Source organism: Toxorhynchites rutilus, chromosome 3 (genome assembly GCF_029784135.1).
Source record: "Toxorhynchites rutilus septentrionalis strain SRP chromosome 3, ASM2978413v1, whole genome shotgun sequence".
Lineage (NCBI taxonomy): Eukaryota > Metazoa > Arthropoda > Insecta > Diptera > Culicidae > Toxorhynchites > Toxorhynchites rutilus.
This window is the reverse complement of record NC_073746.1, coordinates 136,543,119-136,570,216: the sequence shown is the minus strand read 5'-3', so window position 1 is coordinate 136,570,216 and position 27,098 is coordinate 136,543,119. Positions and strand designations below refer to the sequence as shown.

At 38.0% G+C, this 27,098-nt stretch overlaps 1 protein-coding gene across 1 annotated transcript; it reads left to right on the top strand.

Annotated features, from left to right (window-relative positions):
• The first annotated feature begins 3,811 nt into the window (after positions 1 to 3,811).
• LOC129778452 (acylphosphatase-2-like) lies at positions 3,812 to 20,682 on the top strand. Its single transcript, XM_055785347.1, has 3 exons — positions 3,812 to 4,152; positions 14,788 to 14,914; positions 20,150 to 20,682. Exons 1-3 carry the CDS (start codon positions 4,083 to 4,085, stop codon positions 20,262 to 20,264), a joined length of 312 nt encoding a protein of 103 aa, XP_055641322.1. The 5' UTR covers positions 3,812 to 4,082; the 3' UTR covers positions 20,265 to 20,682.
• The last annotated feature ends 6,416 nt before the right edge of the window (positions 20,683 to 27,098 follow it).

The following is a 27,098-nucleotide window of genomic DNA, read 5'->3' as shown; positions in this document are numbered from 1 at the left end:
ATATTTGCGACACTATAACTCACGAACGACTTAACCAAACAAAACACTGTCAAGGATATTATAGCGCGCAAAAATATCTTTCCAACAAGCCATAGTATGACTCGATACATAGAATACAACTAGAACTACGCGCTTACAACGACACCTCGCGGAAATACTGCAGGACTTTTTTGACAGCCTAATATAATCGCAATTTCACTTTCAATGTTAATTTTCGAATCCAATACGTAATCGAATCACAAAAAAAGCTATTTTTCTATTAATGTTTGACATTCAAACATTAATGAAAAAATTGTTTTCTTCAGATTCGATTATGTATAGGATTTGAAAATAATTGTTGAAAAAAATGGTCCACTATATATAATCGAGTCCGACCATAGTGTCACCATCTACAACAGTTTTAAATTACAAAGCCCTCTCTCGAACCAGCATGTCTAAAATCAGTTCTAAATTTTGAAAAATTCAATGAAAATCATTGAATTATATTATTTAAATGCTTGAAACACGTAATCCCGACCTTTATTCAACAATAATAACATATGTATAAACTGTTTTTCTCATCTAGTCGCGATTTTGACTCCGAAATTCGGAACTAAGAGATATGTTGGCATAAAAAATGCAACCAAAATCAAAACAAAATCCGAGACACAAAGCTTCCACAAAAACCCTACGAACCGTCCGACTCCGTCAATTATTCTTTTCTATAAATCCTGCTAGTCATATTCGATGAACGGTCGCTGACGGGTCGTTACGTAACCGGTGTATGTGAATGTTTCCATAAGAATTACATGGCAGAATAATTGACGTAACGTAACGTGACGTGACGTGAACGTGACGTGGATGTTGTATGTGACAGGGCATTGCAAGCGAAATGCGTTAGATGTAATGTAATTTTTTTTGTAGTGAAATACAGTCTGTCGCAAAATTGAGTGTACAAATGCTACTTGACGCAACTTTCCATTTATTTGGTATAAAATATTTTGAATACATTGATTCTTTTGATGCATATCTGAGATATGCATATATGCATATTCTTTGAGAATTAGCGTACTTTTTTTCATCAGTGATTGGTATCGATACTTAACCATTGCTTAGGCAGTGTTGGTTTCTGTTTTTTTATCGATGTTTAAATTTGTTTTATCGAAATGGCAAGTTAGAGGAAAGAAATAGATATTTTTACACGTACAATTATAATAAGTATGAATTGTCGTGGAAAGACATTGCAGGAAATCGCAGCTGCTGTCGGAAGAACCCACTCTACAGTAAAGAAAATCATAAACAAGTGGAAATACGAAGGAACCGTGTTAAATCTCCCGGTAGAGAACGCAAACGGATCCTATCTTCTGATGATGAACGGGTAATTGTTCGAACATTGTGAAAGAACCTTAAAACAAACATTCCTAAATTGACTACCGAAGTAACCGGCATCATTGGAAGACCGGTCTGCGCAGACACTGTCCGGAGAACAGCATACAGGAACAATCTGAGAGGTCGTGTTGTCCGTGAAAAGTATTACATCTCAAAGGTGAATATGAAAAAAACGACTACAGTTTGCTAAGGCATATGTAAACGGCGGCGGTAGTCAGATGATGCATGGTACATTGGCGGCTTCTGGAACTGGAACCATGGTGCTTATCGATGGACAAAATGGCTTAATTGATCTTCCTGAAACGTAACCTGCAGTCTCCCGTTCAGAAATTCGGTCTCCCTCGTGATTAATACTTTCAACAGAATAATGACCCGAGGCAAACTGATTTCGTGGTGCTGGAATGGCTCTATTATGCCCCAATCAACTCAAAACACCTCCGAAATCACCGAACTTGAACACTATTGAGTGGGAAATCAAGAACCATACATCCATCAAAATCCAGGGAACGAAGCAGAACTCAAAACGACCATTACGGAGATCTGCAGTGACCAGAAATTTCGCCTCTTCAGGAAGTGCTAGACGCCAAAGTGGGGCCATACCAAATACTAGGGGATTGATTTTTGTTATCTATTAACATTTCTGAAGTGATTTAAATTTTCGTTTTAAGAAAAACTTGAACTGTACACTCAATTTTGCAACGTCTTAATTGGAGATTACCCGTACAACATCGAGTCTCACTCGTGGTGTACTTGTATAACATAAGGCGCTAGAACACTCAGCAGAGTAGTTAAATCATCGTGATGGGTGTATTAAATAATACGGGAAGGGGTTAACAATTCCAGTTTTCCAGTCTCCTAATATCATTCGTTTCGATGTTGGCGGTCTGTACTGTTTATCTTCAATCTTGAGGGGGTATTCTAGCGTAGAAACACGAATTTCGGACGTTTTTTCGAGTTGCGTAAAAATAAAACAAAGAATATTCTTACTATCCATTATATCATTTTTTGTTCATCTATCTTTTAATAATAAAATCAAAATTTAACGGAGAAAAAATATTCATAACTGGAATAGTTAAGAGCTGATGAAGTGAGAAGGTTAAAAAAAGTCATACACGCATACACGCATACACGATTCCAGCCCTTCTGGTTATCTGGAACAAAAAAAAACAGATTCTGAATCAGTAAAGATGCCGCCATCGCATGAGCCTCGGACAAGTCAAAAATATGTTTTTTGACAGAATAGCGGCCGTTTGAAAAACAAATGCGGTTTAAAACGTTTTTTTTACGTTTTTCTATTTAAAAAAAAAATGAAATTTAAAAAATATCATTTTTAGAGATTCATGCGATAGAGAGATGCATGTAGGTTGTATCCATATAAATTCGACATGAATCGGTTCAGTAGAACTTGAGATAACGTGTACGCCAGTTTCTAATTTCTAGTTTCGAGAAAATCGCATTTGAAATTCATTGTTATGGCCATACCATGTTAGATACCGCATCACTAAAATGGCTCTAACTCGGTGAAGAATAGGATTTTAGATAAGTCCTTTCTAGGGTATATTCTTGAGTGCCTAAACTACAGAAATATGAAGGATTTTTTTTATTTTTAGACTAGAATACTGACTTAACTGATTATCGTATATTACGACATGGACATGACAACATAACAATAAAGACATAACAACATAACAATAAAGACAAGACAAATCTGTAACTTTTCAAAATATGCATATTAGTTTGTATTTCATACACCTTTCAAAATAATGACAATAACTCGTGCAAGGACACTCTAGCATAACCGAACATGCAAGGATGGTTGTACAGTTCTTTGTTTTTAATAGGCTTTAAACTATTCAGTTCATTCGTCTCTAATATTGTTGTACACTGATCTCTATACATCTCTACACGTTCGTTTCTACATGGCCAGAAAAAATATTAAAAAGCACGTTACTTCCGCTTCTCTGTTTGTACTTTTCCCAAGTTTAATGAACGTCGTTTAGCGTATAATCCTTGTGAATTAACAAGACAGTCTACAATGATTTTATTTATACATTCTGATCATTCTATCTAATCAAAAAAGGTAAAACAGAGGACATTCTGGAGTGTACTTCTGATAAGAGTGTAATGTTTTACTTTTCATACCAAGAAAAATCGTCTCTCTCTAAGATAGGATACAAACCAGAATAAACGCATCCAATTAAAAATAAATCATTCTAGAAACAAATCGAAAACATGCCAAACAATCGACGAGAGGTACAGTTACGAGAAGCAAAACAACCACAGCCTCGCGCGCTCTGTCGACACAATTTTTTTTTCGCTAATCGATCACGATCGAGGAGCGTCTCGCACCGTCGGAAATTGCCGTGCGCTTCGGTTACTCGATCAAACCGTTTGCGCATCCTCAGAAGTCGATAACGGGCCGGAACAGCGGACAGCGCAGAATGAAGTTCCCAACCGCAGATTAGCTCCGACATCAGTCGCATCTTGACAGTCGTTAGTCGATCAACAGAACGGAAACGATACGGCTTATCGTGGCAAACATAATCTGTGATCTGTGAAAGTGCAGGAAAAGTATTTTTGAAGTAGTCGCAAACAATAAGGACATCACGACGCAACTGAACTGAGTGCATCTAGCGGGCGATTCTAGAAGTTTCCAGTGGTAGTGTTTAAGTTTTCTCGAGAACAGTTTTAACAGACCTCCATACAAAGGTAATATGGGTGTCCAGGATGTACAGGATCACGTGCTGGTGCAGTGCGATTTCGAAATTTTCGGTCAAGTGCAAGGTGTGTAGAATATTATTTGTTAACGTTAAACAATCACTCACGAAGACAACCGGTGGCGAAATAAAAAAAATCAACATTGGAGGAACTGTAGACAAGTCTAGTAGCGAGGTACTTCGCGACCCGATTTCAAAAACTGTGACATTTATGACATCTGTCATAAATAAGTATTTCAAGACCACACGAAACCAATATATTAAATTCCCAGAACATTTCAATGTTATTATCCGCTGTCTTGCCAACCCATTCTAATGTATGAACCAAAAAAAACGTTGCGTGTTTCTACATACAACGAATGGTTGAATTGAACTCCTACCGGGCGCCGAAGAAGAAAAAAATATTTTTAAAGTCGATTGTTCCACTTAAATCAGCGATTTCGTTGACAGTACCCCCACTTCACCACGTCGCGTGTCCCAGTGGTCGATAACGGATGACAACAGTGGTTTTAAATCTAAGAGCAAATTTAGCATCGCGAAGCAGCTCAACTGCACGATAAAAAATACGACTATCGCGCTAGACGTCCATTGAGAGTAGCACCGGCTGTGTATTGTTGCGCTCACTTTTCAAGATTCCGCAAATTCCGGAACGTTCTATAGTGATATTTTTAATGAAATTTCACTGTGTTTATCTCGACGCGATCCAATGATGCCAAACATCAAACAAGCGCGCGCAGAGTGTCGTCGCCTCTTTATCAGCCATTAACCGATGGTAGTATATTCAACTGCAATATAGATAGATTTCGTTTGAATAGCTTCATTGAATTAGAGATGCTATGAAGAAAATCAGTGCCAGTTTCTTTGCGCTTATCTGATGTAAACAAAACTTTTTTTTGTACGCGATGAATCAAACGACAAATATTCGATTTGAATCAAAACGTTGCTAGGAATATGTTGTCTTCGATAATTTATCTAATGATAAAGTTTGGGAACCACATGTCTTTCCATTTCAGGAATCTGAAATACGATTTCCAATATAGTTTCAGTTAACGCTGAACATGAGTCATTTTCGTAACTAGTTATCACCCATTAAGAGCCATTAAGAGCATTGCATTGTACTTTGGAGTTTTTGACAGTAGCATACTTTTCTTTTTTGTAGGGAACTTATTTTGGAATATTTTTAAACATAAATGTGTATCTACAAAGGTAGCATTAAAGTACAAAATTCGGTACAAATGGTACCAAATTTCTAACAAATAAGGCATATGATGCAAAATGTACCATCGACAGGTTTTTTAACAGTCTTCCTCATGTTTTGTAATATGTGTCATACAAAAAAATACATGAGCTACACAAAAAATAACGTAGCTTAAGAAATACGGAGTATTTGTAGAATAAATTGATCTTTAATCTTCGAAAATAAAACGGCGATCTACAAAGCATCGATTGCTCCGCATTTTATGCATCCGTGTTATTCCTCGCAAACAACAGAGAAATGCAAAGGATACAAATGCTTTAAAATTCTTTTGATGTTAAAATGTAAACGGCGCACTCACGAAGATTTATATTAGAATGCCTACAATGGATGTCAGGTTAACGTATAAAATATTGCACGCCCACGTTAATATTTAAAATGACAAATTATATGACACCGGAAAATTTACAGAACGCTATAACTTTTGGAAGAGTTATATACACAAATACAATACAAGGCAGGAAAATGGCCTCAGAACTATGAACTTTCGGATCCCTTATACCCAAAACTCATTTATTGTAAAACTTACTATGTATTTGACAGTGTATTGCCAAAGTAAGTAGAGACAACACTACACCAAACATAAGAGTATTCCAAAGTGTTTGTAAGGAATTTATGAAAAATGAATTAGATTTGTGACCTTTCTCGCTAGTCAATGTAAAAGAGAAGATGAATAGAATATTGATTTGTGTATAGGGTTGTCGGTTTTTATTTTTTCCATGTTTGAAGACTATAACACTATTGTGGGGTCTAAAATATCGTGAACGCTTTGACAGTTTGAACATATCCTGAACATGAACAAATATCTAAGTGGAATGAACTTCATTTCATAGAATCAGAAACGGAATTTTATTTTTTTCTGGTCATAGCCTAATCTGAATATGTAAACTCATCTATTGTACGACTTATCACTGCTCCAACGGGTAAAAAAACAACTATGAACGGAAAAAATGGATAAATTTTGATTATACTCTTCAAAAATAATGCAACAATTGCGTATCCACGTTGATTAGTCTGTTAGTCTGTTGAATTGATAGCCTTTCATCAACACCAATGTACAGTCAGAAGTGCAATGAAGCCAAGAGATTGCTAAGATGGTCACCTTTTTGTAGCCAGCATAGAAAATCATGAGCTTAGAAATCATAACCTAAAATTAAAAATGAAGTACTCCGCGCGATTCTCCAGCAGTAATTTTGATTGCAAATCGCCAAGAAAGCTTACAATACGTGAGCCCCCTAAGCGCGAGCCCTGTTTTATGCTGCCTACGTTCATTTTGCATTGGTTGGGATAGGGTTGCCAGAGCCCCGAATGAAGCACTTCAGAATCATTTACTTCTGTTTTTCCATCAGAAACACCGTGATAATTGAGAATTTGGTATCAATTCATAAAATCCGGAAAGTCAAGACATGGTTTATTGTATAGGGGCTTCAGATTTTGGACTGCACAGCTTGTTTACCAGATCAAAATCTTATCAAGAACTTATCAGGAGTGATCGCACGAATAGTAGATACAGCTTACAAGCAGTATGAGCGATTCGAAGAGCTTAAACGAGCAGTATCCTCTGCGTAGAACGAGATACACACTACAACATAGCGCAGCTTGGTCAAAACGACCCCGAATGAGTTATTTGAACTGATTGAGAACTAAAGATGACCTACGAATTAGAAACTTATAGTAATTCATGTGAAATTGACGTTAATTTTGTAAAGGAGTGAGTTTTGTCATCTGGTTCTATAGTTATGAAACACTGGAATTTTTATTTTTTGAATGTTTCGCGCCTGAACACAACAATAAAGTTCAAATTGCCAGTCTATTAAATGAAGATAGTTGTTATATCCTACACTATATACTTCAATTCAACAGACTTCTTACATATCTCTGAAAACTCAGAAAAAAATGAGTGGTTCTATAGTTGTGAAACGCAGTGTAGTACGATTCTCTCAATAACCATTATAATCGCCCATAAGTTGAATGCGAATCCTTGTTGATTTCCTATTCCCTTACCTTTCCATCTCAGGTAATCGTCGATAGGCGACGACACTGCATCATTCTATCCATGAAAAGTCCTGTTAAAGATAAATAGTTTCAAATGTAATTGGATTGCAAAGATTTTAAATATTAAAAAACCAAATAAATCTAGTTTTTCGACTGCAAACAAAAGCTGTTGACTATCGGTCTAATGGATCTCATAACTCTCGGTGCTGAAGTAGTTCCAGATTTGCGGAACGAATGGTTTAGAAATCTCAGCCAACGATTAAATTTTTCTCATTGAAATGGTGCTTCACGTTGTTTTTTTGCTAATTCAAAGGCCAAACGATGGATATCGGTAATAAGGATCTTATAGAAACTCAAGATCGAACAGGTGACGGACAAACTTCAGCTCCTTGTTCGGAGTAAATAGTTTTAATCCCAGCTTTGGTGAGCATCCCCCGGAGATGTGGCCGATGAGCCTTTTTTGTTGACATGCCCTGCTCAAATTTGGCTCTGGCTGTTTTCAATTGAATATTGGCTCTTCCGTTTTGTCTCTCAAACATAACAAGAGGCATCTACAAAAAAATGAGAAATTCTTGTCAGTGAAACACAAACCAAACTCGAAATTTCAAAACAAGCTGGAAAAATAAGTGGGTGTCGGTTTTCCCTGATTTTCTCTAACCTCATTTTTTGTTAACGAATTTCCGTACGAGCGTTTCTTTGCATCCAAATTCCGCTTTGAATTCCGGTCCGATACAATTCGGACCTTAAAACTTCATAATCCATACCTCTTCACTTTTTTGACGTAAGATAGTTGCCTTTTCCCTCGCTGCTTCCGATGACAGCTTCATGATCCGCTTGAAAAAACCCACTACTTTCGCGTATGTTTCAGAACTCACAGACTTTGTTGGTCTCCCGGTGAAGCTTGCTCCAGTGAAGCTAAGATGTGACCAGATTGCACGTGCTATGCATACCCTTAGGGTCAAAGTACGTTATTTGACCGAAACCAAATATTTGGCACTTTTTTACAGATAAAATTTTATCAACATGTACTGAACATTGTGTCAAATATATTTGACACAAAACACGGCAAGCAAATATTTAATTCTTGTTTGCTCAAACTTTTTTCGACATGTTCGTCGGACCATGTACTGACATACGTTAAATAATTTAATCCATTTTTTCCATTCGATGTTTAACATTGACAACAAAGTTTTCTGTTTATTTTATTAGGCTTTTTAAGCAATTATGCTGTAAACAGAGCCGAATTTATTCGTGTAGATTTTTATCTCATGTTGTATATTACACAGTAGCCATTTTTAAGGCGTAAGAGTATTCCTATTATATCGATACACAACACATGTCGCCTTTTTTCGGCATAAGAATATTCCTATCATTCGAATATTGACAGTTGGACTATATACACAGCGGGACTGTTGATATGAGGCTATGATTGTTGTGTTATTAATAGTACCAATTACTGATGCAGCATACCGTAATGTGAGCGTTAAAGGACTGGGATAACCGTTGTTACCGTTGTGTGGACGTAGTAGCTAGAATAACACACAACGATGGTCGGTTGAGGGCCCTGAGTTATGAGCTCATGATCGTTCGCTTAGTAGCGGACGCGCAACCTATTAGGCTCCGAAGACCCCCAAATACAAAGAAATATTTGTGCCAAATGTCAATTATTTGACATACGGTCAAACAGTGTTTTTCTCCTTTTCCATAATCTTCGTTTTTATGCGTTTTCGAATATAAAGATTGCAAAAAATGAAGTCACTCACACATATACATACGCATTACTACATATACACACTTACCCACAAGCTTATGGAGACGAACGTTACGAATCGTTCATTCGGAGTGTATGCATAGCGCTTTGTTCTTCTGGTACAATTTTCGACGAAATGCTCATCTAATATGCTCACAAGTTCGATCGATCTGCTAAGTAAAATGGCTGATCATATTAATATGAAACGTTGGCCGTTTACCTACTAACATTAGAACTTGTTTCAATGTTTGCAAAATTGCAATAGATTTCCTTAAACACTACAAAAAAAACTGTTTCTGCACAACAAACAGAATTTATTGAAGTTTTCGAAACTGCCCTCAGATTTTTGGTTTGATCATATCATATTGCAATTGATTGAGCGAGAGATAAAAAGTATACTGTTTAGTGTGTGAGAACCAACATGTGATCCACAAATAGTTGGAACAGATCCGTCTCTTTCGGTCGCATGATAATGATCGCACCAACGCGGTCATAGATTTAGGGATTATCGGAGAATTTTTGTGATCTCTTCTCTCGCAATATAGTTGTGTTGAATTCTGCCGGTCGTCACACAGTCAGTCGAATAAAGTATCTGTTCGAGTTCAGTCATCCAGTTTAAATGAACACGGAATAAATTGGTCGTGAATTTTGCGGAAGTTTTTAAGTTCAAAGGAGTTGAAGTTTAATTTCTAAAATTCGTCCGAATCCGAGTATAGCGGCAGAAACAGAAATATTCACCACGAAAACAAAAGGATAACTATTCATTCGATCCAGGATATCTCTATAGTAAAAGATCCTACATGAACATTATGGAAATCAAATCCAATTGATAAGACTATTGACTATTTGCTATTAGCTTAGTTAGAAAAAATCGTGTTAATCTACAAAATCTTTGAAAAAAAAACAGAATGAATGTCTAGTGTACCCAATGATCAGAAACTACTGGGGAACTTTAAATAAAACAAAATAGAGTTAAATTTCAGGCAAATTTATTTTATCTCCTTCAAAATATGATCCATCAATAGAAACACACATGTGCCAACGCTTGACCCAGTCGTCCATGCATCCCTGGTAGGCCGACGAAGGGATGGCCTTTAGTTTCCTCGTCGCATTCTCTTTGATCGTCGCGAACGACTGAAATCTCTTTCCACGAAGTGGTAACTTCAACTTGAGGGACAAAAAAAAAGTCGCACGGGGCCATATCAGATGAATATGGTGCTTGCTCGATGGTATTTACATGATGTTTGATCAAATAATTCAGTACAATTTGGGCTCGGTGCGATGGCGCGTTATCATCGCAAAAAGGCTCAAAATCGCAAATACCACCGTGTTCCATGTGATAAATACCTTCGATACCAATACCTATGATCTGGGATTCCATGGATTTTTTTGTCGCATGGACAGATCCAAAATTTCAATTCCTCTGCCATTTTTTATCTGTCCGAGCGACAAAAAATCCATGGAATCCCAGATCATCTACGCTCCGATTCTATTCCGTCGATATTTTTGGCAGAATATGGGAAAGTTAGATCTGGTAAAATGTTCTTTACTGACGGTTCATACATAAACGGGTCCACTGGCTTCGGCATCTTCAATGAAAATTCCAGTGCCTCTTTCAAACTCAAAGATTCTTATTCCGTGTATGTCGCTGAACTGGGTGCGATTTCGATATCGACCACTATTTTCATTTTTTCAGACAGTCTCAGCCCAATAGAGGCAATTCACTCAATGAAAGTTGATAAACGCTCATCTTATTTCCTAACAAGAATAAGACATCTATTGAGTGTTTTGGTCGAAAAATTATTCAAGATTACCCTAGCATGGGTTCCTTCTCATTGCTCGATTCCGGGGAATTTTTTCAGGTTACACACGATTACCCTAAGGTCTCGACGAGTGCATGGTTCAAGGGATTGAATGTAGGTCGTGATTTCATTCGCGTAATATCTCGGCTTATGTCCAATCACTACAACCTAAACGCGCATCTTCATCGCATTGGGCTCGCAGCAAACAATCTTTGTGATTGTGGCGATGGCTATCACGACATCGAGCATGTTGTCTGATCGTGTATCCGGTTCCATGCTGCCCGCTCTCAGCTCTCTAGAGCATTGAGGGCAGAAGGCAGACAACCGAATGTCTCTGTCCAGAATATCTTAGGTAGCCGTGATCCTGACCTTCTGCTCCACTATACCTGTTCCTCAGAAACGTCGATGTCAACATTTAACGATGTTTCCTCCGTTGTATCTCTGTATCCTATCCCTCCTATTCGATCGATAAACTTTTTCTTAGTCGCGGCAATACATACACATACTCTTTACAGATACACGGGCGGAAGGTTGTGCAGTGTGTTCACGAAGAGCTGAGGATTGTACCGCTCATGACAACTCTACACGAGCTGATGATTCTGCCGGCTAGTGACCATTCTATCCTGGATTCCTCGAGTCGAGACGCACCACGCTAGATATGGGGTACAGACTAGGGGGGCGTTGCTGATTAATGGTCAGCTGCATCCCAATAGGAAGTATCCCGTGTCGGGCACACGTACAGAGCATTGAAGACTGCAACATCATAATTATGAGAACACTTGTAATACTAACCTCGAGCCAACCGCGAGTAATCGGTTACATATCACTACGTAGTTGTAAGCAAACATTGTCCAAAAAAATGGAAAGGAATGCCGGAAAAGTGGTCCATCGGACTCCAAGGTGGCATACAATGTAGATATCAATCCAGGATGTCGTTAGAAAATACAATGCGTCAGTCTAATTTGCCCAGAAAACTATGAAACGTTTTGAACTATGAAACATTCCAAAAGAGATCCGATCAACCCCAAGATGACCTAGAAAGTTTTTGCCGAATTCAAACGTTAGCTAAATATATCAATCCTAAATGTCGTTAGCAAATGCAAAGTATCAGTATGTTATATACAGAAAACACCAAACCGGACAGAAACGGAATCAGAAGCACCATTAAAAAAAAGCAGTTGCTCACCAATTCGTGTTGCACCGCGATACAGCTAAGTTTAGAAACTCTCTAGTAGATTTTTTTTCAGTGTCACGAACAGTTTGCGTGGTTTTGTAGAATCAGGTGAAGTAGGTTCATTCATAATTCATTTTTACTTCGCGGGAACAATACACAAGTTGACACAATATATCCCAAATTGTTTACTTATGTCAAAGCATGAACTGCACTATATTTGTTCTACCACCATCAACTTCCCCATTTCTTAACCACTTCAATCTACTATTGGCAACGCATAAAATAAAACTATCCCGTCTTGGTACTTCTGGAGGATTCATCGAATGGCTGAAATCACACCATTTCGAAAGAATGCCCCGAGGAAATTTTCTGCCTACTATTATTAGTACTTTGCAACAATCTAGGACTGCTGTTTCGCGATCTTCTATAACGATGTGTCGCTTATTCTAGCATCCGACAGTGAAACGATCTACGCAGACGACTTGAAGATTTATTTAACCATCAAAATTCTCGAGGATTCTTAAGATTGTGCTGCATGAATAAATTAACTATCGGCATCACTAAGGGTGTGATGAGTTTCTATCGAAAAACAATACAGATGGCATTCGACTAACGGATCGAAGATCTGATTTTAAAGGGTGTCAGTCATTTCAACGAATTGGGCGTAGCTCTCGACCCTAAGCTAACCTCCGATGCACACCGTTCTGCTCTGATTATTTAGACCAATCGTAAGCTTGGATTAATTTCAAGATTCTCTGCCTCTACCTCACTGATTCCTACTGGCTGAAAAAAACTTTACTGTTCCCTTGTTAGATCAACTCTCGAAGCCGCATCAGTAGTATGAATCCCTTACCAGCACATGTGGAGCGTCAGGTTTGAGCGGATTCAAAAATGCAGCCAGATGTCGCTTACTGAATCTGGATAGACTTGAACTATGTAGGCGTATTCTTGCTCGAGATGATGAACTTTCGCGCTTCCAAAAAAAATTCTACGATTCTCGTGTTTGCTGTAGCCGAATCGTTCATCGTTTGATTAGCATGAGCCGATAATGGGTGAGATTCGAACGTTTTCGTTAGTAGATCTGAACCTTAGTAGATCTCAAGAATCTTCACTTCGCTTCACAAACAGAATTGAGAACTCCGATGTGCTTAACGTTGTGTTTCAATGTTTTGTTTTATTTTTAAGTTTTAGTTAATTGAAACAATACAATAAGAACAACATCAATGTGTGCATTTGATACAAAAACACTCAAGCACTTTCCAACAGACAACCTGAAACGCGGTGCCTCCCTATTTTAAATTTGAAGTGGCGAACGAAATTGCTCTGTTGTGTGCAATATATTTACAACACCACCGACACTCCGAAGTTTACTTAGACTTTGTATTGAACGAAAACTTTGTGTTTGTGACATCAGCATTATAAAAGAATTCAGACTTCTCGCCAGCTAGAGCGAGGCTGTGTATTTAAAATCGGGAATGAATTACAATTTAAAATCGGCTGCCATACAAATTAAACACAAATTTCTAAATAAACTCGGGAATTAATCAAGCGAATGAAACGAAATTTGCCATATGTAGGTTTCAGGGTGCAATAAATTGTTCTATGGTGGTTAGACTCTCCACCCCCCTCTTTAAGGGGGGCTGCCATACAAATGAAACACAAATTTCTGCATTACTGGAGAATTAATCAAGCAAATGAAACCAAATTTAGCCTGTGGAGATTTTAGGATGCAATAAATGTTCTTACAGTGGTTAGATACTCCTCCCCCCTCTCTTAGGGGGCTGCCATACAAATGAAACACATATTTCTGCATTACTCGAGAATTAATCAATGTGTTGATAAGAGCAGACCTCGAAGAAGAAATACTCCGATTTAGGGCTGTCTATCATATATCATATTTTCTGTATAAAACATTTATTCCATGTAACGGAGAAACATGTTATTTGCAAGTGGTTGAAAAATCATGAACGAGAATTGTGTCTGAAAATAATCTGATATTATAATGATGAGTTTTGTTACAAATACTAGGAATTTTATAGTTATTGCCGGGTCAGCTAGTGTTATATATAGAATAAGGATATTTAAAATAAAAAAGGAAAATTCGAAAAAGAAGTACGCATATTTATGGTTTGCAGTGGAAAACATCATTTAGATCAATTTTACAGATCTGAACGATAACATACAAACTCTCTTGAAATTTATTCGTTATGTTTGCCAATCAAAATATTCTCTAGAAATAAATTGTATGGCAGAACAACATTTGCCTGGTCAGCTAGTTTCATATAATAACGGATAACAATATCGAAGAAAAAAGAAACTTGTAAAGTATCCCGCGATTGCTCAATTTGTAGGGATTGACAAAAAAAGCGTACAAGTTTTACTCAACAATTTGCGAAAATTTTTTATGAAAAAATGGTGTATGAATAAAAAATAAGCTTTACAGCGATAATTTTGTCATATCTCTTACACTGAACACATGTTAGGTTTATACCTTTATTAGTAAGGAATGTATATAATTCATTCTAACGTCTCCAATGCATATCAATTATCTAATAGTCACCACCTTTTCCTAGATATGTGGCCCCTTACCTAGGTCATCGGTTGTCTTCTAGCTGTCATGTGTTATGGCATATCTGAACAAAGCATTCGCAATATACTCCCAGATCGTTTTAATTTATTAACCAATGTCATTTCTTCCACCTTTACCTGTCTATTATCCTCACCAGGATGTGGATTCACGAAACACTGTAGGGACAATTGCTTAGCGCTTGGCATCAAAGGCTGGGTGAAAAACTCCAAACAAGGCACAATCATGGGCAAAATGCAAGGAGCCAAGGCAGACGTCGGTAAAATGTAAGTATTCTCGATAACTGCACCATCAATCAAGTTCAAGATCAGGTTTGCACATCCTTGAAGGTTGCGGTAAAAAATGGATTACATATTACGGAAAACCAATTACCTAATGTGATGTGGCGCATCAAATGCGTCGTAATACACAATTACATCGAGTCAATCTTATAACGGGCGTCTGAATGAGAGACTTGAGCTAAAAATATAGAACCAATGTGACCCAACCGATTGCGACAGTTTAGCGTATCGACGCTAATGGCGAATACACTCTCCGTATCCGCTAACCATCGCAGAAAAAAGGCGTTCGATCTAGAAAATTCGTGAAATATCAACCAACCCACTTTGCGTTCACTGACACAGGAGGGGGAGGACACGAGCTTGATTCGTTTTTCTTTGCTGCTTGTTGCGATCTACATCGATTACATGTTAGCACCGCTGAGAGTTGGTGGGTGGTTCTCTGTTTATTTAAGCCAAACAGTTTTGAAAGATGTTTTGTTCAAGGTTTCAACAATCCTAACTTTGCGGTCTTGATATTGACAATAAAACCAAGAGAAGACAGTTGCGAGGTTATATTTAAAACATGCCGCCTCAGCTGAGCATTGTAACGTACGAACGAAAGACATCACAAAAGAAAGAAAACAAACATTCCTGGGAAAGTTTACGTTCTATCTTCGATGTAAATTCTATCGGAAGTTCGCTTCATATTGACCCAATTGCTTCGCTATTCTCATAAATTCAACAAATTTGTACTGTTCTGTTTATTTTCAGTGCATTTTTTTGATTTCGCGCCAACTCGCCTCGAAGTTGACAGAGCTGTGTCAGAATTTTATAAATTTGAAAATGAGAATTATTCCTGCTTCTTCGCATACTTCATTTTCCCACAATTATTCTGAACTATTTTCTGGAAAGGGCGAAACCTTGTTTGCAGAAAACTAAATAGGTATTTCTGCGCCGCGCGTACAAGTATATAATCGATATCGCTTTTGATGGAATAGAATTATAATAACGTGATCACTAAGTTCGAACACTCAAAAGATGGCGTGTATGGTTTTTATCGGGTTATCACCCATAATAGAACTGAATTTCAATCGAGGTAATGAAATATGTAGTTCGGATTGTTTGGATTAGGTTCTGCCACTCATGGAGATCTTCCGCAGTCGCATGTTGGTAGAAATTTAAGAAAAACCAACGCAAATTAAGAAATATAAAATTGGCACGGGTTGTTAACAGTTCGGCTGAAAAGTTTATAAGGTAACAAAGTAAAACTAAACATAATTGCCTTCGAGGACGATACAGCGATAATAGCGATCTTGCAACTTTTCGATACCATTTTTATAGTACTCTTTCGGTTTCGGTTTTCACTTCATCATCGGTCTTAAATTTATTGCCAGCGAGCATCCCCTTCAGGTCTGCGAACAGAAAATAGTCACTGGGGCCAGATCTGAAGAACACACTCAAACTAGCATTGCATTTCATTTTCGGCAGAAACCATGTCTTTTCATGCCTTGTTGCGTCAAATGAGTAAATAATGTCATCTGTCCCTCAACGCTTTAAAATGTTTGTATGTATGGAAGCAGACAATTCTTTTTTCTTTTTTCATTTTTTTTTTGGGATTGCACCCAAAAAAAAGCCAAAACGACGTCAACGGGGATGGAACCAAGGCCGGCTGGAATGCAAGACTGTTTTACACGACCACGCTATCCACATAGCTAATGATGCTGTTGCGCAGAAGTGTGATGGTATTACATCTCATTACAAATTGAAGTTGGAAAGTGTTTTCTAATTTTACTCTTAGTAATTAGTTTACTAATTTAATTTAAAATTAATCTCGGTCTGGGCCGTGTACATATATGGCTCGTATTAATCTTATATTGCCGTACCATATACAATCTATAAATATATTAGGCTGTCAAAAAAGTCCTGCGGTATTTTTTTTGAATTTTCATTTGTTCATAAAATTAGTTACAATCTTCTGTTTTAAGTCAAATATGCGCCGTTTTGTTCGATGACTTGTTCCCAACGAGATGCCAACGTAATAATACCCCTGTTATAGAAGCTCGCTTCCTTATTGGCAAAAAACTCGGATAGCCAATTTTCACAGGCCTCTTTTGTGACTGACTTCTGACTACCTAGCTCGTTCGCCATGGACAAAAACAGGTGGTAGTCACTTGGTGCAAGGTCCGAACTATACGGCGGATGCAAAAGAACCTCCCATCCGAGCTCCCGGAGCTCCTGGCGCGTCACCAAAGAAGTGTGTGGCCTGGCGTTGTCCTGATGGGAGACAATGCGGCCTCTGTTTATCAAAGAAGGCCTCTTCTTCATGAGTGCTACCTTCAAGCGGTCCAGTTGTTAGCAGTACTGGTCCGAATTGAGCGTTTGGCCATAGGGAAGCGGCTCATAATAGATTATTCCTTGACAATTCCACCAAACACACAGCAGAACCTTTCTGGCCGTTAATCAGGGCTTGGCCACCGTCTGAGCCGCTTCAGCGGGCTTCGACCACGACCGTTTGCGCTTCACGTTGTCGTAAGTGACCCACTTTTCATCGCCAGTCACCATCCGCTTCAGAAACGGGTCGATTTTGTTGCGATTCAGCAGCGATTCACATGCGTCGATACTGTCAAAGATGTTTTTTTGCGTCAACGTGTGTGGCACCCATACATCGAGCTTCTTTGTGAATTCAAGCTTCTTCAAATGGTTAATAACGGTTTGATGACTTATCCCCAGCTCTTGGCCGATGCTACGGCTGCTACTATGCCGGTCTTTCTCGGCTAATTAAGCGATTTTGTCGCAATTTTCGACGACAGGCCTTCCGGAGCGTGGCGCATCTTCGACGACCTCTACACCAGAACGAAAACGTTGAAACCATCGTTGTGCGGTGAAAATGGAAACTGTATCGGGTCCATAAACTGCACAAATTTTATTGGCAGCTTGAGATGCATTTTTACCTTTGTCATAGTAGTATTGTAAAATATGTCGGATTCTCTTTATTTTGCTCCATATTTGCGACACTATAACTCACGAACGACTTAACCAAACAAAACACTGTCAAGGACTATATTATAGCGCGCAAAAATACCTTTCCAACAAGCTTTAGTATGACTCGATACAATGAATACAACTAGAACTACGCGCTTACAACGACACCTCGTTTTTGGGGCCGCGGAAGGTTTTCGTGATAGTTTGAGACCCCTCCCCACTCTCTAAAGAGGGGCTGCCATACAAATAAAACACAAATTTCTGCATCACTCGGAAATTAGTCAAGCAAACGAAACCAAAGCTGGCATGTGAAGGTTTTAGGGTGCAATGAATGTTTCTATAGTAGTTAGATACCCCTCCCCCCTCTCTAAGGGGAGGCTGCCATACAAATGAAACAAAAATTTCTGCATTACTCGGAAATCAGTCAAGCAAACGAAACCAGATTTGGCATGTGGAAGTTTTAGGGTGCAATAAATGTTTCTATAGTAGTAAGACACACCTCCCCCCTCTCCAAGGGGGGGCTGCCATACAAATGATACAAAAATTTCTGCATTACTCGGAAATTAGTCAAGCAAACGAAACCAAAGTTGGCATGTGAAGGTTTTAGTTTGCAATACATGTTTCTATAGTAGTTCGACACCCCTCTCACCTCTCTAAGGGGGGGCTACCATACAAATGATACACAAATTTCTGCATTACTCGGAAATTAGTCAAGCAAACGAAACCAAAGTTGGCATGTGAAGGTTTTTAGGGGGCAATAAATGTTTCTATAGTAGTTAGACACTCCTCCCCGTCCCTAAGGGCTACCATACAAATGAAACACAAATTTCCGTATAACTCGAAAACTAATCAAGTAAATGGAGCCAAATTTGGCATGTGAAGGTTTTAGGGGGCACGAAATGTTTCTATGGTGAATAGACACTCCTCCCCTCTCGTTAAGGGGTAGCTGCCATACAAATAAAACACAAACTTCTGTATAACTCAATAATAATCAAGCATATTAGGTACGAGAAATGTTTCTATGATGGTATGACACCCCTCCTTCCTCTGGAATGTAGAGGAGGTGCCATAAAAAAATACACATATTTCAACCAAACATATTCCAACCAAACATGATAATTGAAAATTTTCGGAAAACTCTGAAAAAAAATGGAAAAGTTCGAAAAATTCAATTCGCATATGTTCTACAATTACATATTGACAAGCGTTATTAGTCCATTTGATGTTTGCGCTAACGAAATTGATCTTCGTTCGAAAGTGGAAATGGATTGTTAAACATGTGATAAAACACACTCCTATATCGTCATTCATCTATATATATATATAAATTAAAATTGATCACCGAATGTGTTGATAAGAGCTAAACTCTAGAAAGGAATTGTCCGATTTAGGGCTGTCTTTATTCTATCATATTTTCTGTATCAAACAATTATTCCATGTAACCGAGAAACATGTTATTTGCAAGTGGTTGGAAAATCTTGAACGAGAATTGTGTCTGAAAATAATCTGATTTTATAATGACGAATTTTGGTGGAAGTACTAGGAATTTTATAGTAAAAGGTAATTTTAAAGGATAGATTAAAATGTCAATCAATGAATATTTTTGCGATTAACCCCATTAACGAGTGCTTAATAAAAAAACGTGGATGTGACAACAAAAAATAAATTTTGGGCGAGACGAAGTTTGCCGGGTCAGCTAGTATATTATACAAATGCTCACCAGTATTTGAGAGTCATTACATTTTCTGTTATTTTTACGCTCGTTTAATGTAATAAATCGGGATGACAAAACATGAGCTAAAAATCAATTTTGGGTGTAGTCAGTGCAGTTTTTTATAAAATATTTCCCCGACTGTCTTTTGGCTCATTCATGGAGATCACCCGCCGTCGCATTATGAAATACATTCGATTCCAAGCTATCATTTCTTATGGTATCCAAGAACTCACGAGCTGAGGTACGACAATAATTTGCCCTTGAATCCATGTAAAAAATCTGCTTGAAACCGATGTGGATCAAGCTTTGATCGATGGCGCATGTTTTTCTTTCCGTAAAATCCATCTCTCTCTGGAAAATTAAAGGAAAAGTTGTAGCGATAAATGCAAATAAAATAAGTAAAACTGATCGAGTAAATAAGCTCAAGTTATAACTTTGCTTCAACCTTTATTTGAAAGCGTCTTCAGACGATTTTTTTCCGCGATTGTCCATTTTCCATTGTTCAGAATTCAATATTGACATTCACACTTTTTTTTGTTTTCCAGGGTTACTTGGCTGTCTAAAACTGGCTCACCCGGATGCAAGATCGACAAGTCAGAGTTCACCAATTGGGGCACGTTGTCGCGGTTTGCGTTCACCGATTTCGCCATAAGGTTTTAGGCACCTATTCTAATTAATTTTAATAATGCAGCAAAATAGTGTCCTACACTGCGATGCAGCTCTGTAAATTGTGACTAAATTATATATGGTTAATTAGTTTAGCGCCTGTACGTGAATGCTATCATCAGGTTATCATAACCAATCGGAGGTGTATTTCTTATATGTATATTCGTCATAACTAGGTCATATTGTTAATTTTAATTATATGAAGAAACGAATCAGAAAAAAACAAACAGAAAAAATCTATTGTAATATACCGGTATCAACGCAAACGAAGGTCAAAGGCTTTAAAACTTATTTCTTTTTTCATCTTCAATCATACAGAATGTCTGGTGGCAGCGCTGTCTAGTTATTAAGTTTAACTTATTGAAATGATCATAGCCAGAAAAAGTATGAATGGAATAAACTATTGAACATATCACTTGTTTGATTAAGCTTTCCGAAATCATAGCAACAAATTACTCTCGATGATAGTTGATAAATTATTAAACTTTCCACAAACACATGTACAGTTTGCGTCATTAAAAGTTACTTTTGTCTTTAAATTTAAGGAATTTAATTTTTCGTGCACATATTTTGTGGCTCCCTTGATCAAGTGGTTTGCGTTTAACATGTCATAATGGATTCGTGAAGGAAAATTGAAATCGAAATTAAATACAAACACAAATAACATGTCTAATATTTTTATCCTCGCCAAACATTCGCTGAATACACTGATTTTTAAGTGGTGACCGGAATAAATCGCCACAGTAAACAACTGCAACAGAAACAACCGCTTAGAAAAAGTGTAGTAGGCTAGAAATATTTGGCGCGGGAAAAACATCATGTGCCTCACATTTCTATTATAAATTTATTCTCTTGTTCTCGTTTTTCGAAATTTATTCTGAGGACAATGTAATGGGGACGAAGTCCCCATTTGGCGAGGATAAGGAATCGAGGCGGCCCATGCCGCCAAGATGACGCAATCCGAGTCCACCGCCGACCCGCCGTCGGAAGCGGCGGTGTCTCGCACGCAAACCTGGGATCCACTGATTGCCCGGTTAGTTTGAAACATAGGATACGATCCTTTAGCAATGTCCGACCGAGCTCTAGCGAGCGTCGGACGGTATACGTCTGCCCGGGGCGTTACGTTTGCCTGGGGCGATACGTTTGCCCGGTTAATTCTTGTTTTGAAATACAATACCGCGCCACAATATTTATAGCCTACTACACATTTTATAAGCGGTGGTTTCTGTTGCAGTCGTTTTCTCCTGCGCTTTATTCCGGGAATCTTTTTAAGTATATCATGGCCATGATGGCCATTCCTACCCGAATATACGTACAGTGATTGTACGTAGATCACACGAAAAGAATCGCAATGGGAACGAATTCACATCTGAGTCGAATAAAATGCATCGGTAAGTGTTCCCTAACGAATGCCAAGAATACCCATGGAACGTGAAACGTTGCTTCGCTCCATTGGAACTCCAAGTCCGCTCTATCACATTGAGCCACGCGTCGTTCCGTGAGGACTGACACTGATTTTTTTTTTCAAGTCCAAGATACGCCGCATTGTTAACGTAGGACTACAAAACTATTGCCACAAGAGCAAACATTACGGAATCTTGAACAATTTTTTACTAATTAATTCTCAACAGTGACATTTGCTGTTCATTGCTTGCTGTTTAAAGCGAAATTGGAACACTGAACGTATTGAATATCCAAGTAGTTTTTCAGTATCTCTTAGCTAAACTCTCCCAAAAAAATCAATTTCCAAAGAAGTAATCTTCAAATTATAATACATAATAATATAATAATACATAAAATACACTAAATAATTAATAATAAAAATGACATACAAACAGTGATGAAGATAATTCATCTTGTGAAAAACAAATAAAATCGCATGTTAAGAATGGAGATTTTCCTACCAATTCAATGTAACTTCTTGAATAAAATTTATAGATGAATGTATTGTCCAACGAATTTCAGAACGCAAATGTACTTGCAACTTAGATGTAAGCTTGTTATAAAATATAATATCATTCGGTTCCATAATTGAATAATCACTTTACAAATATACATAATAGACACACTTCAGCTACCACACTGAGAGAAATAATTAGTAAATATAACGAATTTTTTGGTAAATACTACCAATCTATAGTCGTTTTCGACCGTACTAATAAACACATATGTCAAGCAGAAACATGATTCGGAAGCCCAATATCGGCTACATTTTCTCGCCGAAAATGCACGTATCAGTATTATATCCTTATTATACCTCCGTATTGCCTTATGGGAACAATGAAAATGGTTAATACGCGCTTTTCTCACCAGTTTTCAGATATGACAATATCCAAGCTTACTAATGTTATCGAGTAAAATATACTAATCTCTGGTAGGGATGCGGGTTTGTTGACAATATGTACAAAAAAATTGTACATTCTACTAATTTTGCATTACCAAATGTATTTAGTAATTTTCGACCGAGGATTTTTCTAAGGGCACACGCCATACTGTGGATAAACAAAAATGCATCAGCATGTCAGCCCCCTGCTCATTGGCTCCGAAAAGCTAAGCTGGTTTGAGCTATTGTGTCTCCCCGTTTAAACGTGTACGCATTGTGTACTATATGAGCAGGGTTCTCAACCATAAGCCAAAAGATGCCAAAACCCGTTTGTCGGAGTTGGGGTTTTCCTGTTCATCCTGACAGAGACAGACTAGGCGTATTGTGATATCCTGTCTTTCTGTCTAGAGCTTTAACCCTTTCATTACGGCAGTGTGCTCCGCCAAAGTGCTACCCCTGTACGGAGCACTGCGCCGAAAAGTATTCACATCGCGCTCGTGTGATCGAAGAGCAGTATGAATTTCATGTCGTCTAAAGACGACGCTCGTACACACAGCTCGTCGCGCGGATGTCGTCTATAGATGACACTCGTACACACAGGATGTCGCGCGGATGTCGTCTATAGACGACGCTCATAACGAAAGGGTTAATCGGGAGTAGAAGTACGCGTCGTGTGAAATCCAAAATTGTAATTGATCTTTGCGCTTTTTGTACTTTAAGTTTTAATAGTAGAAGTTTCGTTCTAGGTATAATATATGTGATAATCTGTGTGTTTCATGTTAGATACCACCTCAGAAATCTGATGATGTATCCGGCCGCAACCTGAAAAGAAAAATTAGAATTTATAAAAAAAAAATACTTACTAGTGTAACGCAAACGTACCTGAAAATGCGTTTAAAAGCCTGAAAGGTTATATGAACAGAATATTTAATAGAAAAGGTGAGATAAATTTCAATCCATTCTAACCTGGACTGTGGTCTGCACAGTGGACATTTTCTCGTTACACGCAAATTCGTGAACAGGACATCTGGACAGAAAGGAAAAGGACATCATCATAATGCACAGCACACACGTGGATAATAAAAGACGAACCACCGCCACCGAGGAATACCCGAAATTTCAAACCTGACCACATTGCTTAATACTTGCGCATGTATAAAAAAAAAGATGTGATGTCACAAGTAGGACTAGATTAAAATATGAAATTGAGGAGAAAATACACGTTCGAACAATCTTATATTATAATTGACATTATAATAAAATTATATTTATTGACATTATAATAAAACACATAAAAATTATATTATAATTGACATTATAATAAAACACATATAGGGGTAGTAGGGGTAATAGGGTCACGTGGGATAAAGTGGTCACCTGCTTGTTTGGTAGCATAACTATTGACTATTGACACCGTATTGATAGTCATCTTATGTTTGAAGAATTTCATGACTTTTGAGTCACCCTGCACTACAGTAGAGCTGTCGCATGTCAAGAAATAAATAAAACAAAAAACGCTCTCTCGGTAGCCATTCGGCCGTAGTTTTGTACGTTTCGAATTGAGGGAATTTCTAGTTAAATTTAGTTCATTTGTCCTGATATTTGCGACAAATTAACAGTTTGGACGACTGTTCACATATGTTAGGGGAAGCGGACAGATATTTTGTTCAATTTCAGCGATTATTTCGCATTTTTAGCATTTCGTTGTCTGGGGGGCAATGTGATCAGTGGAGGATTACTACTGACAATGTTCTGTTTTAAATTGCTGATATACCTTATCACCTTCTGCTCTTAAAGGGGTCCCTTTTATGGTTTTGACCCAGGAAAAATATTCCACCCCAACCAAAACCAAACCTCATTTTGAAAAACGTTATGTGTTTCCTACTACGTTTTTGTACGTATGAGAAAATTTCAATTACGGTTCTAGGTGAATATGCCTAGCTCATTTCATACATGTACCTACTATTTCAATAATGATTCAAACAAATTTGGCCAAGGAAACACGCTTAAATCCATCTCTTCTAGCATGATATGTGCGAGTGACCACTTTGCCCCCACAGGTGACCACTTCACCTCCTCAATTAAAAAGTGTCCGATTTTTCAACCTTTTTTCTAATAAAAAAAAGTACTATTTTTAATTTTCATAATAAAAATCGCTTACTAACTACAATAAGTTGAGCAACAATATTCTTCTAAGAAGGGGAATTTTAGTGATATGTGGACACAGGAAATAGGCAGGTTCCTTAGGGTGACCACATTCCCCCCAGTTCCCCTACTTTCCTTCGAATTGATCTTCATTAGAGCTATCATTTCCCTATAACCTTCCTCGAACTAAAAAAGGAGTTACCAAGCCTCGCCCAATACAGTTTGGGAGAAAGAGGGACCATCGTAGCCTTTGAGAACAGATTAGGAGGAGATTGAGGACTCCTTACATTGAGAAGTGTTTATAACTCATTATTATATTCCCATCAGCTCACAACTGACGTCTAGTAGTTGACGTAGTTGAGCGTTGGGGTAACGACCCTGCTGAATGAGCTGTAACAGAAAGTAAGAAAGTAAGAACGAGAATACAAATTTGATCACGACTTCCTTCGTGTTATATCGCATATAAGTGCCAAATACTAAGCAAGTCAAAACGTACTAGAGAACATGTACGCATTCAAACGAGGAGGTGATTGCAGTAATTAATCCTATTATTCGGAAGAAATCAACAAATTAGAGTCGCGTTGGACAATGTGTATAAGCTTAATGTTGAAAAATAAATAAATATTTACCCCAAACAATCAATAGTTCGGCTGAAAAGTTTATAAGGTAACAATGTAAAACTTTTTTTTTTCAATTTTATTATTCAACATAATTGCCTTTGAGGGCGATACAGCGATTATAGCGATCTTGCCACTTTTCGATACCATTTTTATAGTACTCTTTCGGTTTTTCCTCAAAATAAGCCTAATTTTCGGTAATCACTTCATCATCGGTCTTAAATTTCTTACCAGCGAGCATTCTCTTCAGGTCTGCGAACAGAAAATAGTCGCTGGGGCCAGATCTGGTATGCGGCAGCAATTCGATGCCCAATTCATGCATTTAGACACGAAATTCGGATTTTTCCATTTTTTTCACAACAACAAAAGCTGCTTCACTCTCAATTCTGTAACTCACGAACCGATCGACCAATTGCTGTCAAATTTTGACACGTATCCATCGAAAGATGGTGCTTTGTGATAGTCAAGTAGATTTTTGCGCCATCTAGACGTCAACCTTATGAACTTGTCAGCCGAACTGTTAAGTAGTTTTCATTTTTTGCACGGACTTTTCAAACGACCCTCGTATTTAACACGCGGAGGTAGGTTTTGTAATCCATTTTTTTCGTAATTCATCAGGGCTCGGTGATGTCATATTCAACTGAGGATAGTAAGGGGACTATGAAGCCATCGGCCTTCGCATTCAATTGGAAATGAGTTTTTGCTTCTTCAACATGATCCAAGTCATTCGGGCTTTTTCGTTGAATGACCATCTGCTAGAATTGAATTAACTAGAAATTAGATGACGAGCGTTAAGACCAGGCACAAATTGGGACGCGTATAGCGCGAGTAACTTGCCGCGATATGGCTAATGAAAACAGATAGAACGGGGCAAATTGGCCGGATGATGCGAGATTGTGGAGCGCTCGTGAGACACGACTCGCTTGACGCTGTGGATGAGCCACAGTTTCTCGTGCTGGTCGTACCGGTCGGGTGATTGTGTTAGTAAATAAATATATCGCGCAAATCTGTGTGAATCAGACATTGTATGCGAGTGGCACGTTATTTACATCAAACTGCGACTGAATATGTGCTCCACCACGCTACGTTTGTGGCACGTATGAGTCGTGTTGCTGGTCTCGTGTTCGATTACGAGCGCTACACGCTTCTCAATTTGCGCCTAGCCTAAGAGCGAGGATGACTTAAGAGTCATGTTGATGACGAACGCCGAAGTAGACCTACTCGAAGCGAAGCGGCTAAGACTGAGCCTTCGTAAATGGTGGGCCCTGCTTGCCATATAAAACATCACATCATCTAAAGGCTTCCAGTGTGGGTCTGATAACAGTGTTGCCTTTTCTATGCAAACCGGGAGCTTATTGCGATATGGCGGGTTTACATTAGTGAGATCTATAGCAATAGATGGATTTATTCACCCGAAAATGGATGTAAACTGGTGAGAATATATATGATACACTTCTTCGAGGTGTATATGTATAGAGTGTATAAAATAAATTCAGGCTTATGTAAACGCTAGTGAATTTCTCACTGGTTAGAAATTACTAAAGTTGGATGCAGTTCTACTTCAAGTGAATAAATTCACCGAAAATATGAATATATTCATTATATAAGTTCGCGCTAGCTATAAATCTCATCATATTTCTTCACACGAATATATCTCTAATCTAAACCCACCCTTAGGTGTTATTTCTCATATTAAAAACAATTTATGCTTTCTCTTACTCTTCGTATTAAAACAATATACGA